At 38.3% G+C, this 14,106-nt stretch overlaps 1 protein-coding gene across 1 annotated transcript; it reads right to left on the bottom strand.

Annotated features, from left to right (window-relative positions):
* Positions 1–900: 900 nt before the first annotated feature.
* On the bottom strand, positions 901–13,611 carry LOC307157333 (tripartite motif-containing protein 16-like). The gene is made up of 6 exons (XM_079869214.1): positions 12,974–13,611; positions 5,295–5,390; positions 4,973–5,206; positions 4,092–4,251; positions 3,899–3,946; positions 901–1,762 (listed from the first exon to the last, which is right to left on the bottom strand). The coding sequence occupies exons 1-6, from the start codon at positions 13,544–13,546 to the stop codon at positions 1,158–1,160; spliced, it is 1,716 nt and encodes a 571-aa protein (XP_079725340.1). The 5' UTR covers positions 13,547–13,611; the 3' UTR covers positions 901–1,157.
* Positions 13,612–14,106: the final 495 nt, after the last annotated feature.

Consider the following 14,106-nt stretch of genomic DNA (forward strand, 5'->3'; position numbering starts at 1 on the left):
TCATCTTACAAATCTCACACACTCCTTGATTCATTCATTCTCACTATTATTTTGCTCTCGCTGATTCTCTCTCTCTCTCTCCCAATTCTCTCTCTTTTCCTTCTCTCTCCTCCTTTTATTTTTATCTTGTAGTATTTCGTGTTACGATCGTTATATTGTTGTTTTGTTATACATATTTACCCCTGCGTGATTTAAAGTAGTATATGTAACCGTTAGCTTGTTTGAATAAACTTTGTTAAATCATTTGAACTGAGCTTGCCTGTTTGTTTCAATTCTGAGTCAATGGAAATGTAGATTCTTACCTCATAAACTCTACCATTATTTTACTATTAAAAGAAATCTAGAGTTGTCTAAAACACGGAGATAATTATCTTCTTGGTGGCCACAAGAAGAGTGTTGTCTATTGGTGTTAAGGACGCTAGATTTTTGTTCAGACCTTATACATTCTGTTCGCTGGACGTACAGTTTGTATAATAAATGAACTTTATTTAAACTTCTACCTCAATTCCCCAAAATTGAACTTAATCTACCCGTTTATAACAGTGGTTATTACGAGAAATCGTGTAACCACTGATATAAGCCGAGGTTTAGACCTATTCTCTATTTTTGAATAATTTAATTTATGTAAGAAACATATGCATATTCCCATTGATGAATATGACCACTGCTTTGAGCTAATTAATTCCCTAACATAAAGTCAGTGTTGTTACACCGTGTAGACCTCTAGTCCAGACCTTTGACATTTTTAAAGTTCTTCCTTAAGACATATTTGAGAAAGTTATTCAATAAAAGTTTGAGGCTGAAAATGAGTTATTCAATAAATAAATTGCCATGTAAAATTGCTAAATGTCAGATTGTTAATAAATGTAAAACATATAGTGCGATCATTTCACGTTTGATAGTAATAACAAAAATGATTTATGTGACACGACAATAAGAACTGAATGACTTCATGATTTCCATCAACACAAATATAGTTTGAGAAAAGCACTGACACACACCGTCACTCATCATGACTCACAAACACACACTGATCTTACTGTCTATATGAGGATTCATTACACACATTTATTCTGACATGTTATTTCACTGACAGAAGTTCAGCTGAAGTATTAATGTAATGAAGAGAAAATCAGAGACTCTATAACATCTCACTGTTACTGATTTATCATGCAGCTCAAAGCATTATGGGTAGAATCTCTCATCAGTCTATTCTGATTCATCAACAGTTTCACTGATGATGTATTACAAAGAGATAACAATCCAGGATCAAGCCTAAACCCAGGATAGAGCGGATGTGTGAATGTGGTCTGGACTGTGTGTATGAGGCTCAGTGTGTCAGAGACGCTGTAGAAAGACAGAGTTCCTGCACTGTGATCCACATACACTCCTATTCTCCTGCTGATGGGCTTTACATGGAGATCAGTCTTTATGTTATTGTGTATGAATGAGTAACTGGAGGAAGAGCAGATCAAACTCCAGGACTGATTATTAGATCCAAATCCACACTCATGACCCGATCCCTTCCTGCTGACGCTCTTATATGATACTGATATAAACACATATTCTCCACTCCACTTAATCTCCCAGTAACAGCGTCCACACACACTCTCTCTACACAACACCTGATATACATCATCAAATCTGTCTGGATGATCAGGATACGGCTGGACTGTGCCAGTGTTAGTGATCACTCTGTTCCCCTCAGACAAACTGAGGGCTTTATTCACTGTGTTCAGATCCAGAGTGAACTGATGGGAATCTGATGGAGAGAAAACACATCAGAATCAGGAATTATGATTATTTTATTTAGATATCCTGTTTTTGAAGAATATATTGAATCCTTATTTTAATTCTGTCCTGTTTTACATCCATGTCCATGTTTATAAAAGCCAGTAAAGACATTAAGTTAATAAACATTTATATTTTAACTGACAAAGGCAAATAGCTGAAACGTTTGTACTTTTTATTTTATCTCCTGCTTGAACCTAATAAATGTATTTTTATAGTGCAGACCATTTTGCATTTTCATATTTTAAATAATTGAAATTCAAGATGAAAAGCACATTCCACATTTATATTAAAATAGAAAATGTTTCTTTAAAATCATAGGGATATTTCACAATAATTCTGTTTTTACTGTATTTTGGATCAAATAAATCCAGCCTTTTAAAAACATTAAAAACCTTTGTTACGGAGTAATGGATGTTGTATATGTGTATGTGTGGTTATGCTGTTATATGTGTTTCAGATTTCATTGGATCCACAGGCTGTCATTCTTCACCAGGGAAGATGACGACCCGGTTCACGTTGCCAGTCTCCTCACGTCACCCTGTTTAAACACCCGCATCTCCTCCGTGTCGCCAGATTTTTGCTCGATTGCTGCTGCTTGTCGCCAAATCACCGACAGTAAAAGCACACAGAACCCATTATAATCAGTGACTCTGTCTACACTGGATGTGCTACGTTCTATTTCTGACGCACTCTATTGCGCTACGGACAGATGCATTTGGAATGTTCATGTTGTGTAGAATGTTGTTAGAACACCCCTTTTGAAAACATTGCTCCCCCCGATGTTCTCCATTGAGAAACGCACATGATCAACTCTAAATCTCTTCTGTCATGTTTTCTTTCGCCTTCTACAGGAAGAACATGAACACACTCAATGAGTTTCTCTGCTTGTTTTCTTATGCCTGGCTCACACTACAGGACTTTTAAGCCGATTTATGCCCGAATTTCTCCTCCTGCAAATCGGAGAAAAAATCTTGTTGAGGACCTCGATCGGTTACAATGTTCGGCGCAGATTATCTGGTAATGTGAGGCGTTCACAGGTCGAATCTTGCACCTCACGATCTGCTCTCACACAAATCGGGTTCGCCTCGATCATATCAAACATGTTTGAGATTTAGGATTTTAAATCCAGATGAGCAAGACTGTGATTACATCAGTACTGTCACAATAGTCAATAAGGAACAAGTAGGGCTGTGGTGAGGGAATTTCCCTTAAGGTAGTTTTGAGTGACTTAACAGCGCGATATGCAGAATTATCGCCATTTATTTATTTATTTATTGTTTTAAAGGAAGTGTTACGCTGTGGTCAGCAGGCACTAAAACGAGTACATGTTCAGTAATGAACTTGAAACTAAACAAAACGAAGTGAAACAGAAGATAATATTAAAATAAGGGTCCACATAATAAAAGAATGTTGGGCCATTGTTATATAACAGTTAGTTCCGATCCTCGAATCTCACTTTAAGAGAGGCCTTCTGCTGATATTTCATCAGTATCGACATTGCTTGTCTCTGGGCATTCTAGACAGGTTGTCACTCAGTCCAGTTACATTGTTACACCACTAGGTGTTGGCAAGGGACTGTCTTTGAGTCATTCCACGAAAATGTAAAAAAAAAAAAAAAAAAACACTGATTCATTCAAAGATAGATGTAATGAAACAGGGTGTTAATTATTTAAATATTTAATTTGAACTTTGAGTTCCACATTACAAGGCTCAGCTGAGCAGCAATGCGGCGCATGGGCAACACTGAAGCTGATGAGTCACTTCATAGAGATCAAAGGCATTGATTCATTAAATTGACCAGCGCTGACGCCATTCATTGGAAACATCCTTAAATGTTAAAAGGATGATTTTTGAAAGATTTTGCTTTCCTTGGACACGGCAACCTTTTTACAAATATGACGATATTTTCGGCTCTGCTTTTCAGCTTCTGATCTGCTGCGTGAGATCACGTGAGGCACTTCGTCTGGCACGAGAATCTTAATAACATTGTATAGTGTGTGAGATGCGCCGCATTGTTTAAATATTGTAGCGTGAGCACAATCTGAAAAGTGTGCTGCAACCATTTTAAAACTCCTGTAGTGTGAGACAGGCATTAATGACTTACATTGTAGGAAGTTGTTCCTGGTCCTGGGAACAATGCTGGTGAAAGTGACTGTGGAACAGAAATGAAGAGTGTGATTATCATGTCAATAGAAATTGATCCCTGCATCCGTTCCTAAGACATTTCTAATATGATCTTCTACATGATATGAGATGATGGAGGGTCATTTCTGAGAGCAGAATCTCCAGGACTTTACCTCTGTCAGAGATCTTCTTCAGCTCCTCTTTGCAGAAATCCTCCAGTTTGTCTCTCAGCCGAAGGACAGATTCTCTCACGGCATCAAAAAAGGAGAGAGAACTGAAGGGATTGTCATTTACGTCTGTAGATTCAGGAGGAGCTGAGAGAGACTGGAAACTCTACAGAAAACACAAATCAAAGCTCATCACCTCCACACTTCATCAATAACCTGCACTACTGTTAGATTTGTGCGGCTCTTGTTGATCTTTAGTAACTCTCCTCAATCCAGCACTTTCACAGCATCAGCCTCATTCTTCTCATATTCATGTTAGAGCTTTTGACTCTTAGACTATATGTGAACTTTTTTTGGGAAAACTCTTGGATGATCAAACAACTGGCAATAACATAAATGTAACAGATCAAGTGCATCAATGGAGTCACATGGCAGAGTTGAGTAGATTTGATCAGGAAAAGCAGTTCAAAGGCATTTTCACAGCATCAGATATAATATACAGCCAATATATATCCAGCTAATATACAGCCTCGCTTCCTGTTTGAGGACTTCACTGCCAAATTCATTGATCTGTTACCAGCAAAAAATTATGAAAATTATTATAAAAGGAGTATCTGATTTTGGTAAACATTACCCAAAAGTCAAAGAATGTCAAAAGAAAGTAAAGAGATAATGGGAAGTCTAGCTGGGTGAAACGGGCACCATCAAGATGGATTTCACATTGTTGTTTCCTAAGAGATTGAGATTGAGTCTGACTGATGATGATATAATAACCGAACACACAGATCAACACTTCAGTCAGCGGCTCATTCTGCTCTCATGAAATGTTTCTCTGTGAGTCTCTTGCTCAAGTCCACTATGACCCTGTTCTTCTAGATCTCTGTTACCTGCAGGAAATGGATGTGATCCTGTGTGTGTGAAAGCTGCTCCAGCTCAGCGTCTCTCCTCCTCAGATCATTGATCTCCTGCTCCAGTCGCTCCAGTCGTCCTTCAGCTCGACTCACTGCAGTCTTTTCCTGATCTCTGATCCGCTGTGTTACCTCAGAGCGGCTTCTCTCAATGGAGCAGATGAGCTCAGTGAAGATCCTCTCACTGTCCTCCACTGCTGTCTGTGCTGAGAGCTGTTACACACACATCACAATCACACAGTGAGCTTCAGTGAGTCCTGACTGAGACTTGACTGAAACTTCTCTTCTTCTCCACACTCACCTTATGAGACGCGACAGCCTTTCTCAGCTGCTGAATATCTTTCTCTCTCTGCTGGATCCTCTGCTGGAACAACTTCTGCGTCTCCTTCAGCTGGTGCTAAAGGACAAACCAATGACAGTAGAAACATCACAGAAATCATCAGGTAAACAGATATAAATCCAATATTGGTGAAGTGGTCAGCCATTCTCTGTGGAAGCGATTGGGGCCTCAGTCATTTCCTTCCGGTACTGGAATCAATCCCCAAACTTCAGGTTATCGTCTGACTCTCTAAACATTAGTCCCCGACTGCCCCCCTAAGGTTATTATAAAGTTATTATAGCTTCAATCATAAGTGCCAGCATTACTTCATCAGTGCCTAGTTTTATTTATGATAGTTCACCAGATGTAACGACTGAGACAATCAGACAATTGACCATTTGTTCACACTTGTTCCATTTAACAAATAAGCTTTAAAGCCCAGTCTTAGTAACGAAATATCCCCGCAAAAGAGACAAGAGAGCAGAAAAGGCCTCAATTGCCAGAGCGACCAACAGATAAGATGGTTTTATTGCTGTTAAAAATGTGGTCATGTGGTCAAGACTGAGGCTGTAGGAAAGACCTACAGCCCTTAATAAAACAGACTTTCTTGCATTACTTGTATACTGTTTCTTATACATAAACTTATAATAGACTTGTATACTGTCTCTTATAAACATTTACATTTATTTTATGCATGCTTTATGAGAGAACTACTAGTTAATGTAACCCCACCTATATCGTGTCTCCCCACCTATATCTAATTAATCCTAATAATTTAAAGGTGGGGTATGTGATTCTCTTTTTTGTGCATTATTTCAAAATCACTTGAAATCCTATTCCTAACCAGAGTATGTGAGCGGTGCGGAGTGGGAGCGGAGTTGCGTGATTTTGCCACGAGCGAGGAGGGGATTTTTTTAATGTTGGAGCGTTGTGATTTTCTCTCGCTCCGAAAATGCTCCACTATCGCTCAGGACCAAACCACTGTGAGGCAACGGAGGGGGACTCAAAATGTTTCTAATCATATTTTGCATTTGTTTGCATTTGTATTGTTTTACTAGTACTTTCACAAACATTTATATAAAGTATATATCAAGTAATTAATTTTACACATGCTTTTAATGATATTTTTACCGACCCCCTCGCGATTTCTATCTGTGCAACTCCATTATATGATGGACGATTTTATAAGGCCCTGTCTGTTTACACGAGAACGCTCATGGGTGAAAACGTAAAAATATTTTATCAGATGTGCCTTTCATTTAGACGGCGACGGCGTTTTTGGGGCTTAAAAACGCAAAAAAAGTGAAACCACCCTCCAGAGTGGAAATCTTAAAAACGCTCCACCGTCGTGTTTCCGTCTAAACGGTAAAAGCAAAAGTCTTCTAGACAGTGAAGGCACCGATCAGTGCTTCACATTGCCACCTTGCCGCTGAGTGCATACTACATTGAATTTCACACACTTTTGCGTCACCATATGCACGCAGATTTCCCCCCGTAACGGTCGTCTAAACGCAGAATAAAAGTTATTATTTTTGCGTTTTCTCTTTAGATCGTTTCCGAAATATTACCGTGAAGAAGGGGAAAAAATATAAATTTTATTGAAAAATTTGTATTGTAAAAGGTATTGATGACAAAGGAGAACGTGAGTGCGGGGAGGTGATTACAACGTCAAAAGATTCCTTGCGATTCCTATTTTGCTTTGTTTTAAAGTGAGTTAAAGGATAGCCTAATTTATTGGTTTGGGGCTGTTCAAATTTCCAATAAAGTATGTGGATGTTCTTCTCTTAGTACTGCGTATTTGTTTTACAGTACATGCATCTTCTGATCAGAGGTTGGTGTTATTTAAAAAAAAAAAAGAATAAAAATTTACCGTGGAGCGGAAACAGAGCGAGACGTATCAAGGGCGGAGTGGGGAGGGAGCGAGGAGCGGAAAATTGTACACCCAGAGCGGAGCTTGAGCGAAGTAATTATGAAATGCTTTGAGCATGGAGCGCAAATTCTGCTCCGCTCACATACTCTGTTCCTAACCCACTTACAGCCACTGAGTTAGAAGCACTGAAATGAAAATAAAGCAATTTAATCATCTGTGGAAGGGGCAGGACTCGAAAAACTCCAGCCAATCATTTCCAAGACCACCTAGAATCATTGGACAGTAAGTTCATCAATCAAACGGTCATACCATACCCCCCTCCCCCTCGCGCGCATGACCCCTTCGTGCGCAAACTCAATTCTCATGCGCATCTCGTCAGTAAAACCGGTTCCGTGATTAGTAGTAAATCGTCATCACCTGTAGTAAATGCTGCTCCATCTGAAAGCAGGTGATTATGATTTACTACTAATCACTGGCTCACTCTCGCGCATCTGAGTTTTCACTCGTGCATGATTGCGCGTCCATGTTCTTCGAATGGGTGGAGTCAGGGCCAGCGTTGGAGGAAAGAAGGTAGGACCATTTGAGTTGTGTATTTTCAAAATCTGCTGGCCGTTTTGCAAATCCCACACCCTACCTTTAATGACCTTTAATGACCTTTAATGACTCACACTTTAGTGTACATCACCTCATTAGGGTGGCCAGACGTCCCGAAAAATTTGGAACAGTGTCGAAATCTAAACTGTTGTCCCGAATCCCGAATCTGGCCCTAATTGTCCCGAAAATTATACTAAAGCAAAATCTTGAGTAGTTATTGTCCGATAAACATTAAAAACTGTCTGCGGTGGTTGAGTCGTCCTGCAACCAGTCCCTGCCGGCTGCAGAATCGTTTTTGTTTCTTTTTTTGAAGTTCTAAAAAAAATACCGTAGGCACGAATTTAGATATTTAACTTCCAGATCCAACTTCAAACGTAAGATTTAGTAAGCTGACGTCGGGCCTCCACAACCTAGGTAGGCTATAGCTGTGTGAATTTAAAGTTTTATTGTTTCTGTTCATTTATCTAATTAATCTATATGAACAAAGACAATACGACCTTTTTGTCCCCTTTTTGTTTTAAGCCTTGATGAAGAGAGCGCAAGTTGCTGCAGCCGCGAGGAGGACAGTGATGAACGCGTAAAGGAGTGATTGATTGTTTGCGGCACTGTGTACAAAAAAATACTTAACTACACAATTATTTCGTTATTTTCGTTAAGCTTATTAGCGTTAGGCTATACTGTAAGGTCTGATTTACCCACTGTTACTTAGCACAGTCATTGTTTTGTTTTTTTCACAATGACATTTGAGTTCATGATTTTAATGTTTTTTTGTGGCAGACTAAAGACTAATGACAGACTGTTGATCTTTGAATAAAAATATGTTTGGTTCAGGTTTGAAATTCATTATCTTTTATTATAGGCTACGCAGTCTAATAGAAGCCCCACATCAAAATAATTATGCAAGTTCATCACCCCTTCTTCATTCAATGCAGAAGAAATCGATTAAGACTCATTGAGACTCAATGGATCTTTTCCATAGTTCCATGTCATGCTTCCGGTTTCATTCTGTCACTTACCATTTTACCCAAGTACGAGTGATTGTATGTTGTATGTTTAGATTAGTTATGTTTGTGATTTAGTTAATAAAACGTGTGCACAATGCGGATTGGGTTCTGATTCTCTGCTTGCAACAAAGTTTATTTTAGGATTTAGATTCTGACTACAAACTCTTAGTAGTACTGTACAGGAAGAAAGACGTTTCCCTCCCCCGGAAATGAACATTTCTCAGAATTAATAAACAATTAACATTGAGTGTTCATGGGACGAACATGTTAATTGATTGTAATATTCATTTTACTACATTAAATTAATTATATTAATTGATCCAAATATTCATAATTAATTATTACAAGTTATAACTGATTATTAATATTTATTTTGAGCTAATTTGCTACACAGAAATGTACATTCTTTCATTGTTTACTCCTCCTCATGTCTTTCCAAACTGATTTTCTCTTGCAGAAAACAAAAGAAGATATTGTGAAGACATTCAGGCGGGGATGAGCTGAAAACAGACATGAAGTCGGACACTTTCTGCTTCCCATGCTGTGTTCGCATACTTTATCACAGCTGAAGTGAAATAAATGCAATATTTGTTATTGTAACGAGCAGGGGCGTTTCCAGCATTGAAGGACATCTGGGGCTTAGCCCAGACCATTTTATGTAAATACAGGGATCACTCGAATAGTTGTTTTTTTATTACAGTAACAATTTACTTTCACAGGGTTCCCACACCTTGGTTAACTTCATTATTTTTGTGGGTGGAGCCTGGTACCCCTAGGGAAGAAAATTTTGTACATTTTTAAAGATAAATTCATTAATCTGGTGCACTTTGAGTCACCCGAATCCACTGTTAAAAATAAATAATCCACCCGCAAAACCGCCCATATTCTTTGATTTAGATATCTGCATCTGATCATCACATTACAATTATTCAGATTCTCACTGTTAAGCATGATAATATGGTAACATATCACATTGAAGTGGGCTGATTTAAAATGAACATTTATTTAAAATAAAAGTTCTTTTGGCAAAATTTAATTTCCTTAATAGCCTAAACAGAGGCTTTACTCCCTTCAAACTTAAATTGTCAATGCTTCATTACATCACTGCTTGAAAAAACATTTTTTTTGTACCTTTTATAAAGGGAATTTTCCCCCTAATTTTATTAAATGTATGCTCCATCTTTCATTTCAAATTCTTAAATTTGATCAATATATTCAATTAAAATAATAAGACACTAGGCTGTTACCAATCAAATTAAATAATTTACATTGAAAAATTATAACTGTATTAAATTTGATTATTTTAAATATTTTTGAATATACAAATAAGGAATGTTGAAAAGAATGATACTTTATGAAACTTAACCGCCAGTAGGAGGCAGCAGGCGACCGTCTTAATGAGCGAGTCATTGAGTCATTCATTCAAACGATTCGTTCAAACGGCTGATTTATTCAGAATGAGGCAGTTTATGAATGGGTAATTGAATCTTTGACTCAACCCATTCGTTCAAAACGCCGAATCATTCAGTAATGCAACAAGTGTTGCTGTGAGATGCGCGATGGTTCTGCTGTGATCTTTGTTTGGAACTATTTTCGCTGCTGAAACAGAACAAAAACATTGAATTGAACATTATTGAAACTGTTATGAAATCAGTCTCGGTTTAAATCTTGATGGCATTCAAGAAAACAGCTCTCTGGTCGTGTGTAGCCTAGGCTATATATTGTTTCTTAACTATAATATGTTATAAATAACTGTGCGAGCCTCAACAGCATGTTCAGTGTTTTCTTATTACATTTATTTAGAATTGTAATTTAAAGGACGATTAAATAAAATGATGCAGACAAAATTAAACTGCGGCACTGCTTATGATTTGCGTCACAACAAAGCTTCACATTTCAAATCAAAAGCTTCAAATTTGAAAACTTCCCGCAAAATGCGGGACAGGTGGTCCCCCTTTGGTAATATTAAGCGGGTTTTTGATTTACACACTGTTTAATGTTTGATGATGACCACGTTATTTTATATTTTGAGCGAGTGAGCAATCTTCTATCACTTGTTTCAGCTTCTTCTCCTGTGTTTTTATCCGGAGGAGATTCTGTACTAGAAGATGCCAGTAACAGTTACAAGTGCTAACGTATAACATTAGCCAATCGTAATAACTAGCTAGTTAAACAAATAGGCCTACAGTGAAATCCAGCCAGATTCTTACCCACTGACTTCTTTCCGAAAAAACCCCAAAGTCTCGTTTGCTTCATTTTTCTTTAATTTTTTCTTTCCTGCTCGCTGACTGTCTCAGTTATTACCTCGCACTCTTGCGGTTGACTGTGCTCGCTCCTCCCCTACCTGCTGCATATTCAACAGAGAGGAAGAAACGGAGTAGCCCATAGGCTACGACAGCAAATATATGTATTCTATAGGCTAGATTATTTTTAAGGTCTATTTTTACAGGCTGTGTGCAGTATATGCAAAGCCAAAGCGCAATGAAATAAATCAACTTATGATTTCGGGGGTTTACATAGGCTATTGTCCAGTTTCATATTTGTTCAGTGACAGTCATTACATTTGGGGCTTGACTCAAAACATTCGGGGCTGAAGCCCCGGTAAAATCGGCTGGCGCCGCCCCTGGTAACAAGGTTTGATGTTATGGGAAGAAGGAGGCGGGAACCGACGAACAGTTAATTTTTTTTTTATTCCAAAACAAACACTAAACGAAAGTGAAGGATAACTGCCACACACACATTATAAAACATAAACAAAACATAATGTAAAAGTCCAGGCCTGGTCCTCTCTTGTCCTTCCCTGTCATCACTCCTCCTTTTATGCTTCCGAAGCTCCTCTGTGAGATACGAGAACGGTGCAGCGCGCAGGTGGTAATTTAAATACCAATGTAGTGGGGTTTATGTTTTTTAATCAATTTTATTTTGATAAACATGACACAATATAACATTACGATTACATGAACTGTTATAAAAACCAGATTTGTGAGCATTAGTGGAACTGAAGGGGTGAGAATAATGTCATTGTGGAACAGCTGTGTCGTCATCAGAGCTCGTGCAGCTGCTCTGGAGAATCTGTGCAAATGAACCAACCAGCTGCTCTTGAATCATCTCGCGCTACTTTGATTCGATCGGTCTGCGCAGAGCTGCATGAAGTTGAATAAGCCTATTCTTATCACTTTAGAACTTAAATTATTTATTTTATGCTACTTTAATGTCCTTTTTTAAGATTGAAACTTTTGGACCCTATTGATGTAAAAAAAAAAGAATTGCATCACAATAAGTGTATTGTGATTATCACTAACATTTTAGTAACTAAACTGAATTTTATTAGGTTTAGTGACAACATGTTACAATGTTTACATGGTACAATTTCTGGTAAGCTATGCTTTTTTATTATTTCAATTCAATTATTGTGATTTGATTTAATATTGACTCATTTGGATAAATATTAGGTAGGCTACACAAGATAGGCGTTAATTTTTCTCAAGAAAAAAAACAACTCACCTAATGCTGTAAACATACAGAGAGCCCAATCAGCTGGCAGTATTATATAAGGTTAAAAATAACTCAAATTAAATAATGCATTTTTTTATTATAATAACAACTTTATTTAATGATATAAGTAAAAAATATAATAAATATGTAATATAGTACACATATTTAGCAAAATGCTCTCTATAGCTCTTTTTTTTTTCTAGCCAACTAACGTGCTATAGCCTATATGGTCATTAAATGGCTTTCCTGAGGTAAATGTTATGTGACATAATTGTTCTCCAGCTGTTTTATTGACCCCTTTGTTTGATTGATTGGTCGATATTATGTATGAGGAATATACATTTCGGTAAGTTGTACTGTATCTTTCAACAGTGTTCGTGTTTATTTACTATTAGCTAGTAGAGATGATCGGTTCGCGTGCCGCTAGGGATCTGTCGCGTCACATTTACAAGCGCCAAAACGGTATTTATTGTTTTAATTTAGTAATAAAATTGACAGAATCTGAGAGCTGAGGTTTTTTTTATATCCTAACTAACCTGCTCTGTCTAGTCTGTCGGTCTCCGTATCCTCTTTGCTTCGCGATTTTTCTGTGCGTGAGAAAATGGATGTGTGGCGTGAGAGTGTGTGAAAAGTGTCAATTGCGTGTGTCACACGGTGAATGCGTGAGGGTTGGCAGCTCTGCCTCTTTAAGTTCATACCTGTTTCTCTGTCCTCTGAGCTTCAGCTGATCCAGTGTCGTGGTTTTTATGTTCATCCATCATACACAGCACGCATATACACTTCTGGTCAGTGCGGCAGAAAACCTCGAGGAGCTTGTCGTGTTTCTGGCAGATCATCTCCTGCAGTCGTCCAGTGGCATCTGTCAGATTGTGTCTCTTTCCTTTAAATAAACTCTCATGTTGTTCAAGGTGATTCAGACAGTAAGACTCCAGACACCCCAGACAGGACTTGACGGCTTTGCGTTTTCTTCCATTACAGACGTCACACTGCACATCTCCAGCTCCAGCGTAACAGTCAGCAGAAAGTTTAGTCTTCTTCAGTTTCTCCACCACTTCAGCCAGAATGGTGTTTTTAGCTAAAGCAGGTCTTGGACTGAAGGTCTGTCTGCACTGAGGACAGCTGTAGACTCTCATCTGATCCTCCTGATCCCAGCGGCCTGTAATACAGCTCTTACAGAAACTGTGTCCACAGGGAATGGTCACTGGATCCTTCAGGAGGTCCAGACTCACTGAACACAGGAACTCATCCTGAGTAATTCTGGCTTCTGCCATTTTACTGCAAACATACAGAGATACAAACACACAACAGCTCAACTACACTTCAGTTTCAGTTTCCCTGAACTCACGTATTTCCTGTTTCCTGGTTCTGTGTTTGAGTGCCGTGTGCTAAACAGGCATGTCTGTGATGAGGTATGATGGTAATACATCATGTATTACCTGTACAAGAAATTATGTCTCAGTCACAATAGCACTTCAGTGCACTGGTGTTTATTGACAGTCCTTCTGAATTTGGTCTACATTAGGTAACCGCTGAGCATAATACACACCATCATATCGATGCATGTATATATGCATATTTGTATATGGATTTCTTTAAGACTGCAAGGGAAGCTCGGCTTCCCCTATAATGTCAAAAAATGAATGGTCAAATATATACTATTGTGTTAACATTTTATTGACTAAAAATGCGTTAGAAAACGTTCATCTCAAAGACGAGTTCGTTCAGAATCAGTTACATATAGCAGGTCGGCTGACTCGATTTCCTTCTCATTCCCGTAGCGTCACAGTGCATTTGCCTGTTGAAGCCCAGCGTAAATTGACTTCAATGGGGC

This window comes from Squalius cephalus (assembly GCF_949319135.1).
Source record: "Squalius cephalus genome assembly, chromosome: 4".
Classification (NCBI taxonomy): domain Eukaryota; kingdom Metazoa; phylum Chordata; class Actinopteri; order Cypriniformes; family Leuciscidae; genus Squalius; species Squalius cephalus.